The sequence below is a fragment of the Gopherus evgoodei genome, chromosome 4 (genome assembly GCF_007399415.2).
Source record: "Gopherus evgoodei ecotype Sinaloan lineage chromosome 4, rGopEvg1_v1.p, whole genome shotgun sequence".
Lineage (NCBI taxonomy): Eukaryota > Metazoa > Chordata > Testudines > Testudinidae > Gopherus > Gopherus evgoodei.
This window is the reverse complement of record NC_044325.1, coordinates 28,694,672-28,713,222: the sequence shown is the minus strand read 5'-3', so window position 1 is coordinate 28,713,222 and position 18,551 is coordinate 28,694,672. Positions and strand designations below refer to the sequence as shown.

Below are 18,551 nucleotides of genomic sequence, written 5' to 3'. Positions count from 1 at the left end.
CTGGACACTACTGTGCTAATAAGCGATGGTCACATAAACACCACCCTATACCGGAAACCTACTGACCGCTATACTTACCTACATGCCTCCAGCTTCCATCCAGGGCACACCACATGATCCATTGTCTACAGCCAAGCTCTATGATACCACATTTGCTCCAGTCCCTCAGACAGACAAACACCTAAAAGATCTCTATCAAGCATTCTTAAAACTACAATACCCACCTGCTGAAGTGAAAAAACAGATTGACCGAGCCAGAAGAGTACCCAGAAGTCACCTATTACAGGACAGGCCCAACAAAGAAAATAACAGAATGCCACTAGCTGTTACCTTCAGCCGCCAACTAAAACCTCTCCAACACATCATCAAAGATCTACAACCTTTACTGAAAGATAATCCCTCACTCTCATAGATCTTGGGAGACAGACCAGTCCTCGCTTACAGACATCCCCCCAACCTGAAGCAAATACTAACCAGCAACCACACAACAAATACACTAACCCAGGAATCTATCCTTGCAACAAAGCCCAGTGCCAACTCTGTCCACATATCGATTCAAGTGACACCATCATAGGACTAATCACATCAGCCACGCCATCACGGCCTTGTTCACCTGCACATCTACCAATTTGATATATGCCACCATGTGCCAGCAATGTCCCTCTGCCATGTACTTTGGCCACACCGGACAGTTTCTACACAAAAGAGTAAATGGACACAAATCTGATATTAGGAATCATAACATTCAAAAACCAGTAGAAGAACACTTCAGCCTCTCTGCTCACTCAGTAACCAACTTAAAGGTGGCAATCTTGCAACAGAAAAGCTTCAAAAACAGACTTCAGCAAGAAACTGCCGAACTTGAATTAATATGCAAACTAGATATCATTAGCTTTGGCTTAAATGGAGACTGGGAGTCACTGGGTCATTACTCAAGTTGAATCTGTTTCCACATGTTATGTATCCTCACCTTTTTGTCAACTGTCTGAAATGGGCCATCTTAATTATCACTTGAAAAGTTTTTTTTTTCTCCTGCCGCTAATAGCTCATCTTAATTAGCCTCTTAGAGTTGGTATGGCTGCTTCCACATTTTCATTTTCTCTGTGTGTGTGTGTGTGTGTGTGTGTGTGTGTATATGTATGTATATATAATATATATATATATATATATATATATATGTGTGTGTGTGTGTATATCTACTTACTATATGTTCCATTCTATGCATCTGCTGAAGTGGGCTGTAGCCCACAAAAGCTTATGCTCAAATAAATTTGCTAGTCTCTAAGGTGCCACAAGTACTCCTGTTCTTTTTGTATTCAAAGAATAGTTATAAATGGTTTGCTGTCAAACTGGAGAGAGGTAGCAGGTTGGGTCCTGCGGAGGTCCATCCTTGGACTGGTACTAGTCAATATTTTCATTAAGGCTTGGATAATGGAGTGGAGAGTGTGCTTATAATATTTATGGATGACCCAAAACTGGGAGAGGTTGCTAGCATTTGGGAGGACAGGATTAGAATTCAAAATGAGCCTGACAAACTGGAGAATTAGTCTGAATTAAACAAGATGAAATTCAGTAAATACAAGTTGAAAGTACTACACTTAGGAAGGAAAATTCATATGCATAATTACAGAAAGGGAATAACTAGTTAGGTGGTAGTACTGAAAAGGATCTGCAGATTATAGTGGATCACAAATTGCATAAGAATCAATGTGATGCAGTTGCAGAAAAAGCTAATATTCTGGGAAGTATTAACAAGAGGGCTGTGTGTAAGACCTGTCCTGTTTTTATTCTATACTGGTGAGACCTCAGCTAGGAGTACTGCATCTAGTTCTGGGTGCCACACTTTAGGAGAGATGTGGATAAATTGGAGAGAGTCCAGAGGAGAGCAGCAAGAATGATGGGTCAGGTTTTCTAATCCTTCTATGAGGAAAGGTTTTGAAAAAAACAAAACACAACCTGGGCATATTTAGTCTTGAGAAAAGAAGACTTCGGGTGGTGACCTGGTAACAGTCTTCAAATATAATAAGGGCTGGTATAAAGAGGCCTGTGGTCAATTGTTCTGCATGTCTGCTGAAGATAGGACCAGAAGTAATGGGTTTAATCTGCAGCTAGGGTGGTTTAGGTTAGATATCAGGAAAAACTTCCTAACTATCAGGATAGTTAAACACTGGAATAGGCTTCCAAGGGATGCTGAGGAATTCCCTTCATTGGAGGTTTTTAAGAACAGGTTGGACAAACATCTGTCAGGGATGGTCCAGGTTTACTTGATCCTGCCTCAGTGCAGGAGCCTGGACTAGATGACCCCTCAAGTCCCTTTCAGCCCTACATTTCTGTGATTGAGAGATAGGCCTAGGTATTTAAACATAGGTATTGAAACATCATTCTTTGTTTGTATTTTGTACAGCCCTATGTCATACAAAGTAATTTTAATCAATAACATTTCTAAACCAACTTACAGCAGAAGTGTAAGAATTTTTCACTTTATTGTAGTGAAATAGTATGTTAAAGCTAATAAAACAGTGACTTATAAACAAATAATTGATAAAAATGTTGACTGCGTCAGGGTAAGCAGCTGACATGCTGGGACACTTTGTTTACTTAGGTTTACCTCCATGCCTGTGGATGCTCGAGGTAAACAAGCTATCTCGGTCCACCAGCGGCTTACCCTGATGGCCTGGGAGCCAAAGTTTGCTGACCCCTGAATTATAGGGTCAGTTTATGAACGGGTATAATATTTTTCCATGTTTACTTATCCATCTTGCAGGGGGGGAGGAGGAGGTTGGCTTATGAACAAACCAACTTATGATCGAGTATATATGGTAATTAAATTTAGCATCCTTCTAGGGAGGAAAGTACCAAAAACAAATAATGAAATTTAACTTTAAAAATGGAACTTACACAAGAAGGACGCTTCTTAAATGGAAATTAAAAATAGGAGTCATGAGTAAAATGCCTTCAAACATCATGGAGACTACTTAAAAACATAGAGGCTCAGACCAAATGTATATTCCAAATTTAAAAAAATGGTAGGAGCAACAAAAGAATGCCACAATTGCTGAACAGCAGAGTAGTGGAGGCCATTATAGGCTAAAAGGCATCCTTTAAAATTTTGAAGTCAAATCCTAATGAGGAAGGTGCACAAATTCTGGCAAGTAAAATGTAAAAGTATAATAAGGCAGCCAATGAGAGAATTTGAGAAGCAACTTGCTAAAGACACAAAAACGAACAAGATATTTAAGTCCAAAGCAGACTGCAAGGAGTCAGAAGGATTTCACAAAACTGGGTGACTGGGCAACAAAATGCAGATGAAATTCAGTGTTGATAAGTGTAAAGTTATGCACATTGGGGGGGGGGGAAATAATCCCATCTATACATACACAATGATGGGTTCTAAATTAGCTGTTACCATCCATCTTGGCATTACCCTGGATGGTTCTCTCAAAAATTCCGCTCAATGCGTTGTAGCAGTCAAAAAAGACTAACAGTATGTTAGGAACTATTGGGAAAGGGATAGAAAATATTGTAATGCCATTATAAATCCATGGTGTGCTCACAGTTTAGAAAAGAGAGCTAAAGCAGGATATGATAGGTGTATAAAATCATGCATGGTATGGAAAAAGTGAACAGAGAAGTTATTTACCCTTTCGCACAATACAAAAACCAGAGGTCACCGATTAAATTAATAGCAGATTTAATACACATAAGAGGAAGTATTTTTCAAGCAGTGCACAGCTAACCTGTGGGATGTGGTAGCCAAAAGTATAAATGATTCAAAAGAGAACTGGATAAATTCATGCAAGATAGATCCATCAATGGCTGTTAGTCAAAATAGTCAGGGTTGCAAGCCCATGTTCGGGGTGACCCTCAATCTCAGATTACCAGAAGCTGGGAGTGGAAGACAGAGGCAGATCACTGCATAATTGCTCTGTTCTGTGCACAAGCTGTAGCATAACAAGAAGATGCCAACATTATAATCCATAGGAAGCCTCTGTAACTGTTAAACTAAACTCCTTGGAGTAAGGGCCATCTCTTATGTTTTTTCCGTGCGTAGCACACTGACAGCACTCCATAGTTGTTGGAAAAAACAGTGGAAATATGGTTCCAGTGATCCATACTTCCTTCTCACATTCTGTTTCAAGCACACAGGTGTTGCTTTGTGAGATGAATACTGCCTGATTCTGTTGCCATGTGATTCACCTGCATCAAGATTGAAATCTTTTTTTATTAAATCTTGGAAACAAGATAAATGTACTTTGCTTTTGTGTAGAACGTAATTGATATCTGTTTTTACAATGAGCATTTAAAATCTCTCACAGTACAATCAGGGGGAATGCATTATCTCCTGTATAAAGGCAATACAGTGCTGAAATATTCCTCCTTAATTTTGGTCAGAACGAACAAAAGTGTCTGTGTTTATTCCTGCCTAATGCATCACAAATCTGCTGACATGCTAACCTTGGAGTCTTGGCTGGCGTTAATCAGGCCTGTGCACCGGCAGGAAAGATGTACCTAATGCCTCCATCAGTGCAGTTTGCATATGGAAGTTCTCACAGGGGAGCTGCCCTGTGCCAGCTGAGGGTTAGCTGCCCACTGCAGTTATTGTAAGTAATTATCTAACCAATCTGTTCAGCCCAGCAGGGTTTAGATGGTAATCATGAAGCAACACTTTGGAAAAGAGAGATGAAATGTGCTCTCCCCTTCTCCTATCAACTATGTTAAGTTGTAACACCTTTAAAGACATTTTAGTAAAGCAGTACATTCTTATTCAGTTAGTAAAAAAGCAAGTTAAACTTTCCCAATGTTTAGCAAAGTTACGTATGTGGGCCAACACATCCTTTGCAAAATGATGTGATTTTTTTTTTTTTAAAAGAAAGTTTCCATAGCCACTTTAAGAATACTTTGCAACAGTGGGATTAATTGTAATACACAGATAAGTTCTATATATCCACAAGTTTTAAGATAACGTGTCTTGAATAGAGTTCAGCATTTCCTTGTAGCTCTCTTTGGAAGACAACCTACAGTTGCCCTTAGGAAAAAATAATGTGCTGTCTGTGGGTGTAGATACTTTTTAGCTGTGCAAAAAAAGGCTTTAAGCCTTTGAATTCAGATAAAGTTTGACTTAATACGGTATATATTAATTACTAAAAAATATTAATTTAATGTTGGGTAAGAACATTTTTCTGTATTTTAGGATAGATTGATCCTTTGATAATATTAAATTTAAATTATTACTAAAACTAGAGAGGCCTTGATTTAGAAATGTGGATTGTTATAATTTAAATAAAAAACATTCTTAAAATGTAAACAAATAGCTTTTTGTGGAAAGGTAAAACTGAACTGTTTAAAATTGTATATTGTAATCAGTACTGTGTCTAACTTTTAGATTAATTATTTTTGAGTCATTTGCCTTCTGCATATAGAGTATAGTGAATGTTCAGATCAGGTGTTATGGAGATTGTGGGACAAATGACTTAGAACCATGGAGTAACACATGTAAATAGCTTCCACCTCACTCTTCTTTAGTCAGTCTACGTGGAATTTCTGCTGTTGTCTCAACCACTTTCTTTTCTTTTTTACAGAAGAAAAGAAAGGCAGCGGCATCAGCAGCAGCCACAACAGAGGAAAGCACTGGAACAGACATGGAGATGTGGAAAGTCCACGAAAGAAGAGACCTGCTCGTTGTAGTAAGTCAAGAGAGTCTGTGCTATTCACTCCCACTGATAAGAATTAGTCCTACCTTTAAATTTTTGGCTCTCATGGCAGGTAACTTTAGGAAAATTGAGATTAAGCTATCTGTCCTACGTACAGCAATTATATGAATATGTTCATTATGTTTGCATGTCATATAAAGCTGATGGGACTATTAGTTGATAACACTGGTAGTTGCTCCCTGCCCCTTTTGCCATTGGTCATTGTGCCCCTTCGTTTTCATTTTTCTCTTCCCTATCTTGTCCAATTCGCTGTCAGGAAACGCTGACTCCTCAGGACCAATTCATCACAGCATATTACAGCCAGAGGCTAGCAGCAGCAGCAGCAGCTTACAACAGTGAGTGGATTTAAAGTAAAGGAAAGGAGTAGTTTTAAGGATAGAGAATTATGAAAATAGAATTAAAATAATTTGGTACATTTTGACATAATTGCTTTTCTTAGAAAAAACATAGTCTAGTACAATAGGGTTGCTGTAAATCAAGATTAAGATTCATTGGTAGAGCTGTCTGAAAAAACTTGTGTGGTGCATATTCATGCTATTTCTGGCTTTAGCCTTTGCTGTCTATCCTTCACACAGATGAGGAAAAAAAAAATCAACTAATTAGAAAAATAGTAAATGATTCTGAAGAATTTTTGTTTCAGATTATATTTTTCAAATAAAAGTGCAAAGCAGTGTCCAGGGTTAAGCACTATAAAAATAACAAAACAGTGGAAGTCAGAGACACTTGAGTTTTTAACAAGCAAAACTGATTTTATGGCAAATGCAGAAGGGAAAGAAGGAGGACAGGGGAAAAAGTGATGCTACACTTGGAAGTAGAATAATTGGTAATTTATTAATTGAGCCTGGTATAAATACCTAGATAGTATGATATGAACTACAGCTATCAGACTAGTTTCATACCCAAGTTTGACATTGTCCCTTCATGTTTCAGCTGTTTACATTACAGAGAAGTCTGACCATGAAAAAATGATTTGTGCATTTTTAATATGAATGTTTCTGTATTGCTGACTTCAATTTATTTATAATTTTTTCAGTCCTGGTAGGTGGTTAATTAACTAGATTACACTTTGTGCAGGCAACAGAGGGATTCAGTTTTATGCTGAATTTTATTCTATGGTTTAAACAGATTTTAATTAAGACCATATAACACAATGTTTTATGATTTTTGTGACCACCAAATCTGTACACTAGCAGTGGTTTGGCCACTAATCTGAACCCCAGGTACAGCCTAAACCTGATCCAAATCTGAAAACTGTGTTTTGGTTCTTCCTAATTAAAATATTTGTGATATCTTCTACGACTGGTGCATATCCTTACTTAAAATTGCATTGCCTTGTAAAATTTGAGTTCAGTATTAAACATTTCTTTGTATCAGTTTGGACCTCTCTGAAGGTACACATGCCTATGTGTGTGAGCTTGGAATCTTTTCGGAGTAACACTGTCTGGGCCATACATGTCCTGTGTCTCTTCATGCTCTCGTGTGAGGGCTTAAAGAGTGGATTGGCTGCGACACTCCCTCAGTTCCCTCTTACCATGTATGCCAACAAGACAGAACCTGGCAAATGTCCCACCCGGTATTCTTCTTTGAGCTTCAAATTCACTTCAAATTATATTATGAAGAAAACCCTCTTCAATTCCATGTTTCTAACTGATTTGGATGTTCCAAAAAATTTAAATAAAACCCAGGTGGTGACCCCATTGAGGGTTGAGGCATTTCATGCTAGCAGTCATCGTGGTGGATTTTTAACCCCTATGGGTTTAGCTCTGTCCACTATGAAATGATCTTGTGCCCTTAATTGGCTGGCATAGCCAATGACTTTTCTGCTTTGGGAGGGGCACATCCCCAACAGATGCTCAGTCTGTCATTCCTTCTTGGCCCGCACTTGAAAATTGAGAGACGAGGCTCAAATTACACCTCTTTGAGCAATCCATGAAAGTCATGTCTGATCCTGGAGAGGAGAGATCCATGGAATGTGAATAGAGGAGACTATCCACAGCAAATGCTGCAGAAAGCAGGCACCTGACCACTTGTTCCAGCCAGAAGTCATCAAAAAGGGCACCAAGATCACTGGCACCAAGACTTAAGACACTGACTACCCTGACATCTGCGCTCTGGCATCAGTGACCTCTGCACTGGTTGCTTTGGCACAGACTCCAGGACAAGGAGACCCATGTCATCTGCTTTACAAAGTGCCAAGCAACAGACTCACACCAAGTGCAAATGCAGCTCTGTGTACGTAGTGGATTCATCCTCCAAGAGGACTTAAAACATTCCTCCAAAGATGCATTTTCCAAGTCCTCCTCGATGTTGAGGGCTGGGCGCATGGTACTGACTCTGAAGAACATGCAAGAGACAGTGGTACTTATGCTGATTTTGACACCAGAACCAGTATGGGTACTGAGATGCCTTAGAGGTACTGACATCTCCTGTCTCCTTAGTACCAGGACAGGCACCTCACTAGAGGCCCTGGACCTGGATTTACCCTAGCAGGACCACTGTTCCCGGAGGATGTACTTCTATTCACCATTTCCAACTCAGTCCTTCTCCCCTATGCCCCACTGAAGGAGTCTTCAAGTTCTCCTAATAAGACTTCAGCCCCTACACCAGCCATTGATAACTCTAGAGCCTTCCAAGACCTGCTCTTGAGGATAGCTGAAACCTTGGATGTGGAGACTCTGATCCAAGAGAACACACACACGTTGTTCATCATTCACAGCTGCTTAGTGCTATCAAGAATTTCCCTCCCAATTAATGAGGGTGTACTGGACCCAGCAAAGTAGAGAGGTACCAAGTACCACCTAAGGGCTTTAGAACACTTTTTTTTTTATGGGCATCTTGCACCAGGATCACTAGCAGTACTTGTGGTCCAGGGGAAAAAAACAGGTCCACTAAGGGGATTCTGAAAGATAAGGATCCTGAGAAATTAGACCTTTTTTTGTCACAAGTTGTATTCATCTGGCTTGCTCCAGTTCTGTATCACAAACAACCAGGGCCTATTGAAAATATTTTTCCATTCTATTTAAGCCACAGTACTGTAGAGAAGTGTTCAGAGATGCTATCGAAGGGAGCCAGATTGACAGCAAATGGATTTGTCTGGTACAGCTGCTAGAGCATATCCATGGCAATCACAACAAGATCTGTCTCATGGCAACACCTGTCTGGGATTCTGAGAAGTCTAGGCAACTCTGAGGACTTAGTCTTCAAGGGAATGGAGCTGTTCTGCAATAAGACAAATGAGGCACTCCATTCCATCAAGGATTTGAGGGCAGTGCTGAGGTTACTAGGGATCTGTACCCAAGCCATTTCAATACCAGCTCCTGCTGTTGTTGTACCCTACAGTCACAAACCAGATTACACACACTGATATACCAGGAGATGGGATGGCAGTCATCCTTTTCCATTGCACACCAGGCTCCATCCCAGAGGCAGCAGGTTGGATGGGGAGCATCACGAGCCGTGTCAGGATCCAACCCAGGGATGACAGTCAGAAATTACTTTGCCCCTTTCCATTGGATGTGGTCAGAGATAAAGCCAACAAGTGGGTGGGTGGGACATTGCAGCCATTCTTTGCTTGCTCCCCACTATCCTCCCAATCCCTCTTCAAGGATGCATCTTGTGAGAAGCTATTACTAAAAGAAGTGGCCTTGTTTCATCTGTGAGCATGGGAGAAGTTTCTTAGGAGTACAGGGTAAGAGGCTTCTACTCCCTATGTTTCTTTATTCTGAAGAAAGCATTCTTCATCCTGTTCTAGACCTGAGGAGACTGAATATGTGTACAGCCTCAGATTCAGTATGGTAACGTTTGCCTCCATCATTCCATCTCTTCAGGCTCAAGACTGGTTTGTGGCTTTTGACTTACAGGACCTGTACTTCCATGTTGCCATCCACTCACCTTATAGGAAGTACCAGAAAGTTACAGCAGAGCCAAATCACTTCCTGAACAAGGTACTGTCTTTTGGCCTCTACAGCATGAAGGATCTTCATGAAATGCTTTGCAATGGTGGCAGCATGTCTGAGGGGAAAAAAGCATTCACATCAATCCATACCTAGATGGCTGAATGAATGGAGGCAGGTCGTATCAGGAAGCTCTGACAAGCTTCAGTTGTGTCTTCCCCTTGTTTCCCCAGCTGGGCCGCCTGATAAATTATGAAAAATCATTAATTATCTCATCTCAGATGTCAGCGTTCATAGGGGCCAAGGTCAGTTTCAGGACAGTGAGACAGCTTACCTGCCAGAGGACAGATTCCCTAATCCTGTTAGGAGCCGTTAACCGTTAACTAGGGGTGGGGCTACTCAGGGAAAATGAGGGTTTAAAAAGCCAGCTCCTAAGCAACCAGAGGAACTAGTGAACAGGAGCAGCTAACGGAGGAGTTTTGTGAGAGAGTTCTCCGAGGGAAGGAGGAGCAACTATGTTACCCTTGGGGTGAGTGTTAGTTTATTGTGTGCTTGCTGCTTGATTGAAGTATAGAGTGTAGTCTGTTTGGGAGGCCATTTGCTGAGCCTAACAGCCTGCTAGGCAAGGCTGAGAGCATTTTAAGAGCTTTGATCCCTAAACCCTTCAGGATCATTAATGGGGGAAGGGGACGGGACAGGGCTACTCGGACAACAAGGGGCTTAAAAAAACAGCTCCTAAGCAACTGGAGCAGCTAGTGAACAGGAGCAGTTAATAGGTGTTTTGCAAGGGAGTTTTAGAGAGGGAGTAGGAGAACCAGATAACACCTGATTAACATTCTCTGAATTTTGGCAATAAATGCTCCCTCCCAAAAACCCTAAGAAAATAGAAAAGCTGTAGAGGTAAAAAGAATGCATGCAGAAGTACAACAGCAGAGTGGGGGCTATCCAGTTCATTGCACTGAATGCAGCATGTATGATTTACTTCTCTTGTGGGCAGTTGGCATATGTGTACATTTGGTGCAGGGAGCTTATGGCCCTCAGAGACCAAGTACAGGCTTTGGAGACCAGAGTGGCAGAACTGGAAGAGCAGCAAAGAATCCTGTGGCACCTTATAGACTAACAGACGTTTTGGAGCATGAGCTTTCGTGGGTGAATACCCACTTCCTCAGATGCATGTAATGGAAATATCCAGGGGCAGGTATATATATGTGTGCTAGCAAGCAAGCTAGAGATAACGAGGTCAGTTCAATCAGGGAGGATGAGGCCCTATTCTAGCAGTTGAGGTGTGAAAACCAAGAGAGGAGAAACTGGTTCTGTAATTGGCAAGCCATTCACAGTCTTTGTTCAATCCTGAGCTGATGGTGTCAAATTTGCAGATGAACTGAAGCTCAGCAGTTTCTCTTTGAAGTCTGGTCCTGAAGTTTTTTTGCTGCAGGATGGCCACCTTAAGGTCTGCTATAGTGTGGCCAGGGAGGTTGAAGTGCTCTCCTACAGGTTTTTGTATATTGCCATTCCTAATGTCTGATTTGTGTCCATTTATCCTTTTCCGTAGAGACTGTCCAGTTTGGCCGATGTACATAGCAGAAGGGCATTGCTGGCATATGATGGCGTATATTACATTGGTGGATGTGCAGGTGAATGAACCAGTGATGGTGTGGCTGATCTGGTTAGGTCCTGTGATGGTGTCGCTGGTGTAGATATGTGGGCAGAGTTGGCATCGAGGTTTGTTGCATGGATTGGTTCCTGAGCTAGAGTTATTATGGTGTGGTGTGCAGTTACTGGAAGAGCTAAGGGAGACAGAGGTACATATATGAGACTTTGTGGTATACCCCTAACCTCTGTGCTGTTGAGGAGGGTGAAGGTCTTGGGGAAGGAGAAATCAAACTAGAGCAAAGGGAAACGATCTCATAATTAGAACAGGAGTACTTGTGGCACCTTGGAGACTAACACATTTATTTGAGCATAAGCTTTTGTGGGCTACCGCCTGCTTCATCGGATGCATACAGTGGAAAATACAGTAGGAAGATATATATAGACACACACACACACAGGCACGCAGAGAGAACGTGAAACAGTGAGTGATACCATACACTCTGAGAGTGATCAGTTAAGGTGAGCTATTACCAGCAGGAGAGAGAGAGAAACATTTTGTAGTGGTAATCAAAATGGTCCATTTGCAGCAGTTGATAAGAAGTTGTGAGAAACAGTGTCTGTGTGTGTGTGGGGGGGAATAAACATTGTGTAATTATCAATCCACTCCCAGTTCAAGCCTAATTTAATGGTGTCCATTTTGCAAATTAATTCCAATTCAGCAGTCTCTCGGTGGTGTCTGTTTTTGAAGTTTTTTTTGTTTGATAATAGCTCACCTTAACTGATCACTGTCATTAGAGTGTATATGGTAACACCCATTGTGTCATGTTCTCTGTGTGTGTGTGTGTGTGTGTGTGTGTGTGTGTGTGTGTGTGTGTGTGTGTATATATATGTATTTTCCACTGCATGCATCCGATGAAGTAGGCTGTAGCCCACGAAAGCTTATGCTCAAATAAATTTGTTAGTCTCCTAAGGTGCCACAAGTACTCCTGTTCTTTTTGTGGATACAGACTAACACGGCTGCTACTCTGATCCTATAATTGGGACCCTCCTTCCAGATGAAGTCATGATGTCCTCTTTCACTGAGGACTCCTCTCCGGGGAAGGAATCCCAGTTATTAGGAAGAGACAGATAATAGTAATGGGAGATTGGATCATTAGAAATATAGATAATTGAGTTTGTGATGACCAGGAGAAGCACATGGTGAATTGCCTGACAGGTGTGAACGTTGCATATCTCTTGAGACATCTAGACAGGCTTATGTGCAGTGTTGGGGAGGAACCAGTGGAAGTGGTACATGTAGATACCAATGACATAGGGAAAAGTAGGAGAGAAGTCCTGGAGGCCAAATTTAGGCTGCTAAGTAAGACATTAAAACCCAGGACCTGCATGGTTGCTTCCAGTTCCATGCGCAGGGCCAGTTAGACAGGCAGAACTGCAGGGTCTCAATACATGGATGATACAGTGATATAGGGATGAGAGTTTAGGTTTATTAGGAGCTAGGGAACCTTTTGGGAAAGGAGGAGCCTAAAAATGAAGGATAGGCTCCACCTAAACCAAAACGGAGCCAGATTACTGGCATGTAAACTTTAAAAGGTTGTAGAGGAGTTTTTTAACTAAGGGTGGGAGGAAGCTGACAGTTGCAGAGGAGCCACATGTATTATAAGGGAGGCTCTATTAATGGGTTTCTCTGTATCCTAGTAAAGAGGAGAGGGTAGAGGTTATAAAGTACAGGAAGGAACAGAAGAAATAGTCAAATGAAAGAGTGCCATTCAATTTAATGACAAGTAAAAGGTGACAAATTTAATAAATGCTTATATACAAATGCTAGAAGACTAAATAAGTTGGGCAAACTTAAATGTCTTCTATTAATGAGGATATTGATATAATAAGTATCACAGAAACTTGGTGGAATGATGATACTCAATGGGGCATAGTAATACCAGGGTACAAAATACATTGGAATGACACAGTAGGTTATGGTGGTTGGGGAGTGGCACTATCTATGAAGAAAAAAATAGTCAAATATAGTAAAAATCCTTACATGAATCAAATAGAACCATAAAGATAAAAGAGGTGTCTTACATTAAAGATCCTTGAAAGTGGGAGAAGGGTGTTTGGCTCACATGAGTCAGTATAAAACTCTTTTTTGTAGTTTTTCCTGGTTAATGTCTTCCATACACATTTTAAAAGTGGTAAATAAATGTATTGAAAACTGGTTTTATATATGGTTATAGAAAAAAATAGACAATAGTTTATTTCCAGTATATGAAATATAGGAGTCTGTTTACTCTGTATGTTTGGGAAAATAGGTTTTCTATCAGTCCTCTTATTCTAAGAGCTTTCTGAGACAGTAATGTCTTAATTCAGTTTAATTTAGAACAGAGGACATGGATAATTCTTGTTGGACCTAATAAAATGTAGAAACCTTTTTGTGTTTACCTTCTATTCAAAATTAATAAGGATAGCATTTTGCATATGATCTGCTCCTGTAACAAAGTGCAAGACTTCTGGGGAAAATCTTCCATTGGTCAATATTTTGTGTAATAGAAATTTTTCATGTTCAGCTGAATTGTTTCATAATTATAAATTATCATCTCTCTTTTGTTAAACCGTAGTTAGATATATTGCAGAATGCTGAGTGGGTGTTGCAGTACTTGCAGTCCAAACCTGGGTTTAAGGATCTGGAAGTGAAATTTACTGCTGGGGATGGAAGCGGGCAGGGGGATACTCTACTGACTCACTGAAGCACTTACTTACAGTGAAATGAAACCTTTTCAAGATTTTATTAAGCAATATATTTAAATAAAATAATTTTTCTGATTGAATTCACTGCCTAATGGAAGGGTTGATTTTTTTTGATTTTTTTTTAAAATATGTACTATATATATGGTTATTGATGTATATGGAATTGGTTGTTGGGATGTCTTCAACAAAATAATTGAAATACAGGTTTTCCTTTACAATTGTAAAAGTAGCTTAGAATCATAGAACTGGAAGGGACCTCGAGAGGTCATCTAGTCCAGTCCCCTGCACTCAAGGCAGGACTAAATATTATCTTCTAGACCATCCCTGACAGGTGTCTGTTGAACCTGCTCTTAAAAATCCCCAATGATGGAGATTCCACAACCTCCCTAGACAATTTATTCCAGTGCTTAACCACTCTGACAGTTAGGAAGTTTTTTCCTAATGTCCAACCTGAACCGCCCTTGCTGCAATTTAAGCCCATTGCTTTTTGTCCTACCCTCAGAGGTTAAGAAAAACAATTTTTTCCCCACCTCCTTCTAACAACCTTTTACATGCTTGAAAACTGTTATCATGGCCCCCCGTCTTCTCTTTTCCAGACTAAACAAACCCAATTTTTTCAATCTTCCCTCAGAGGTCATGTTTTCTAGACCTTTAATCGTTTTTGTTGCTCTTCTCTGAACTTTCTCCAATTTGTCCACATCTTTCCTGATACATGGCATCCAGAACTGGACGCAATACTCCAGTTCAGGCCTAATCAGTGCAGAACAGAACAGAAGAATTACTTTGTGTCTTGCTTACAATACTCCAGCTAATACATCCCAGAATGATGTTTGCTTTTTTTGCAACAGCGTTACACTGTTGACTCATATTTAGCTCCACTAAGACCCCCAGATCCCTTTCCGCAGTACTGTTTCCTACGCAGCCATTTCCCGTTTTGTATGTGTGCAACTGATTGTTCCTTCCTAAGTGGAGTACTTTGCATTTGTCCTTACTGAATTTCATCCTATTTACTTCAGATCATTTCTCCAGTTTGTCCAGATCATTTTGAATGTTAAATCCTATCCTCCAAAGCACTTGCAACCCCTCCCAGCTTGATATCATCTGCAAACTTTATAAGTGTACTCTCTATCATCATCATCATGTTCCTATTATGCCTCTGGCATTTAGGGGAGCGACGAAGCTCCTCCACTCCTGTCTATTTCTGACAAGTCTTTCTATGGTTCCCGAGCTGTGCCCCACGTTTTTCAGCTCGGCTTCCACAGCTCTTTGCTATGTTGTTTTCAAGCAGCCTTGTTTTTACTTGCCTTCAGGTGTCCATCTTATTGCTACTTTGGTGATGGAATCAGTTTCCATCTGAAGCACATGACTGATCCATCTCTGATGCCTCCTGGCAATGATGGTGTTCAGATCCTCTTGGCTACACTTTGACAACAGATCTTGGTTTGAGATTGTTCTGGGCCAAAAGATACAGAGGATTTTTCTGAGGCAGGATGTATGGAATAAAGACACTTTGGACCTGTTATATTTTCTCATTCCCCAGAATGCTGCAGTATAAAGTAGTGTGGAAAGTACACAGCTCTCATAAATCTTGAGTTTGGTGCTGTATTTTGATGATTTCCAGACTGAAGGTTTTCCTGGCTTTATTGATTTTTTTTGTCGGGATGTCCTGGCTTGTTCCACCATCCTGGCTGATGGTGCTGCCCAAGTATGTGAATGTTTCTACATTGATGAGACCATAATCCTCTATCTGTACTGATGATGGTGAGGCAATATTAACGGTCATGATATCTCTCTTATTGCACTTGATTTTCAGTCCAATTTTCTGGCTGAATGCGTTGAGTCGAGTTGTTTTTTCTTGTATATTGTGTTGGGTATGTGATAGGAGAGTAACATCATCTGTGAAGTCCAGGTCTTCAAGGGATGAGAAGAGTGTCCATTTAATGCCTCTTGCTATGTCTTCTCTTGTACGCTGCATTACCCAAACAGTGGCAATGTTGAAGATGATTGGAGACGTGACACACCCCTGACATACTCCTGTTTTGACTTCAAAACTGAGCTCACTGTGATTAACAATGCATGTACAGTTGAAATAGAAGCTTTTGATGATGTTGATTATACGGAAAGGAATTTCATATGCCTGCAGAATGCGCACCATAGGTTGGTCCTGGGAATGCTAACAAAAGCCTTCTCAAAGTCTATGAAATTTAGGTAGCATTGCCGTTGCCATTCTAAGCACTGTTCTGTTATGTTTCGCACAGTGAAGATCTGGTCTGCGTATCCACGTCCTTTCTGAAAACCAGCTTACTCTTTTCTGAGAACGCTATCAACTGTGTCTGATATACTGGACTATGATCTTACACAATACTTTCCTTGGCACAGATAAAATACCATACCAGTTATTACAATCACAAAGTTCCTTTCTTTGTTATCTTCATTATAATCCCATTAATTCAGTCATCAGGCATTTTTCCCCTTTCCCAGTAAATAGAGGAGATGTAAATAGAGGAGCTTCGGATTGGGAACTCTTTCGTTGTAGAATAGATAGAAACTAATTTGAGGTATTATGCTTTTAAAATGCTAATAATATAAACCATCTTCTCATAAAATTTTCCTGCTGTCTTTACTGTGTAACGATAATGTACTTTAATTTTATTCTATTTTTAAAAACTACAGATTCAGAAGTCACCAAAACACTGAAGAAGAGTTCACCGAAAGGCAGAAGAACCAGAAAGAGAGTCCAGAAGTAGAAGAACTAGAATAATGTGCTCTTCTTTGCTTTGCTTTGCTTTGTTTGGTTACTGTAATGCTGGAATCTTTGCTTCTCTTTTTAATGTTTATTTTTACAGGATTTGAAAAATGGCTATGCTGCAGTTTGTACCTTGTTTGGAAGAATAAATGTTTTATTAAAGTGTATTTGTGTACTCCATGTAAAAAAATACTATCCAAAAATGCAGAAGTTTTCAAGTTTTGAAGTGAGGTTGTTTTTAGTATTTGCATATTTTTTATGCTTTTGAAGGATCCTGAAGAGAAGAAAAAATTGTGCCTCTTTTTCTCCTTTATGATATAGCAAGAAAGCCTGAAACTATTAAAATGATTTTTTTCTCCTTGTTGTTACCTTAAAAATAGCAATGTCACATCTGGTCGGTCTTGTTTTTGCATGAAGACTTTTTGGAGGCATGAAATATGGACTTAACGTTAACTTGAGGGGAAGGAAAGGGATTTTTGATCATTGCAGACATCTCTTCTTTCAGGTATTTCTCAAGTGTTTGAATTAAATAAGCATTAAACAAAACAGATTTAAACAGTTAATAAAAATCACTTCTGTTCTCAAGCCTGGCGTACACAACAAAATTTAAGTCTGAATGTAGTTTTGAGCAATCATGTTAGTTGTTTCATTTGCAAGTAAGCTGTGTTCAGTTAGTGTGCATTGCTGAAACCATTTTTTGACATGTCTAAATTTTATAATATAGATGAGTTTTACGTAATCAAGTTTCATTTGAGCGGTATTTGTCTTTGTATCAGTTCTCCAGTTATTCATTGTCTTCCAGGAGGGTGAGTAGGAAAGACCAGAATTTCTGTAGCCTCCCCTGCCTCCAGTAACCAAACATACCTCAGGCTTTCTTTCTATATCATAGGGAAGCAAGAAAGGGTACAAATTCAATTTTTTCTCTACTTGGACACCTTTTTACAATAAAAACTTAGGTCTCATACTTGTCTCATCAGAATGATGCTTTACCTTTGCTTATAGGTGAGATGACATTCTCATTTGAAATTCCAGTTTTTTTAAAAAGTACTACTTTTATGCTGAACTTCCTCATGGTAATTCTTGGCCCCAACAGGCATTTTTTTGGAAAATGGCATAAATCGGTATGCTCCATACTGAAAATTAACACTTTTTTGCACTTAGGCAATTCAAAAAAGTCCTCTCTATTTGGCCTGAACATAGTTCTCAAGAAGGAAATGGTGGTGTGATAAACTGCTTAAGTAGTAGTTATGAACAAATGAAATGCTGTACTGTACATCGACAATTTATTTTTTATTTAAATGCTTGTATAAAGTAGTTATCCAGGTATCCCATACACTGAAATAAATGGGTATGTTAACACACAAAGTACAAAGTGTTCATTGATTAGGTGATGCACCAGATTTTTCTTCTTAAACAAGGAAATTAATGTTTAAAATAAGATTTTTAAATAGACCAGTGGAAGAATACCTACTGCCTTCTCACTTCTGGCATTATCAATGCGTGAGGGAGGAAATAAACATAAGGCTTTCCTAGGATCTGCTGTGCATAGGGATTATGGAAATATGGCTAGATATTTGCAAGTATAGTACTGCCATGGGCTAATACTTTGGCTACCTCAGATTTTACCCCTCAATGTCTGTCTAGTGATCTTTCCAGAAGTGAAGGTAAGAGGCTGTGGCAGCTTTTACATTTCAATCTTTTTTCCAATTAAAGTTTACTATCAAAAGTTAAAGTGAAAGCTAAAGTAATAATTCAAAAGCACAGCACTCAAAAATCCCTCCAGAGAAATATTACAGGCAAGCAAATATAAATTATAATATCTGAATGTGCAAAGCTAGCTTTATTCATACATTTGTTCTTTAT

The 18,551-nt window shown here is 39.7% G+C and overlaps 1 protein-coding gene across 1 annotated transcript in view; it reads left to right on the top strand.

The window, feature by feature from the left end:
* VRK1 (VRK serine/threonine kinase 1) overlaps positions 1 to 18,053 on the top strand; it is a 47,922-nt gene extending 29,869 nt beyond the window's left edge. The window contains 4 exon segments of the mRNA XM_030558795.1: positions 5,580 to 5,643; positions 5,646 to 5,684; positions 5,968 to 6,046; positions 16,616 to 18,053. Of these exon segments, the coding sequence (XP_030414655.1) occupies positions 5,580 to 5,643; positions 5,646 to 5,684; positions 5,968 to 6,046; positions 16,616 to 16,703 (270 nt within the window). The 3' untranslated portion in view covers positions 16,704 to 18,053.
* The last annotated feature ends 498 nt before the right edge of the window (positions 18,054 to 18,551 follow it).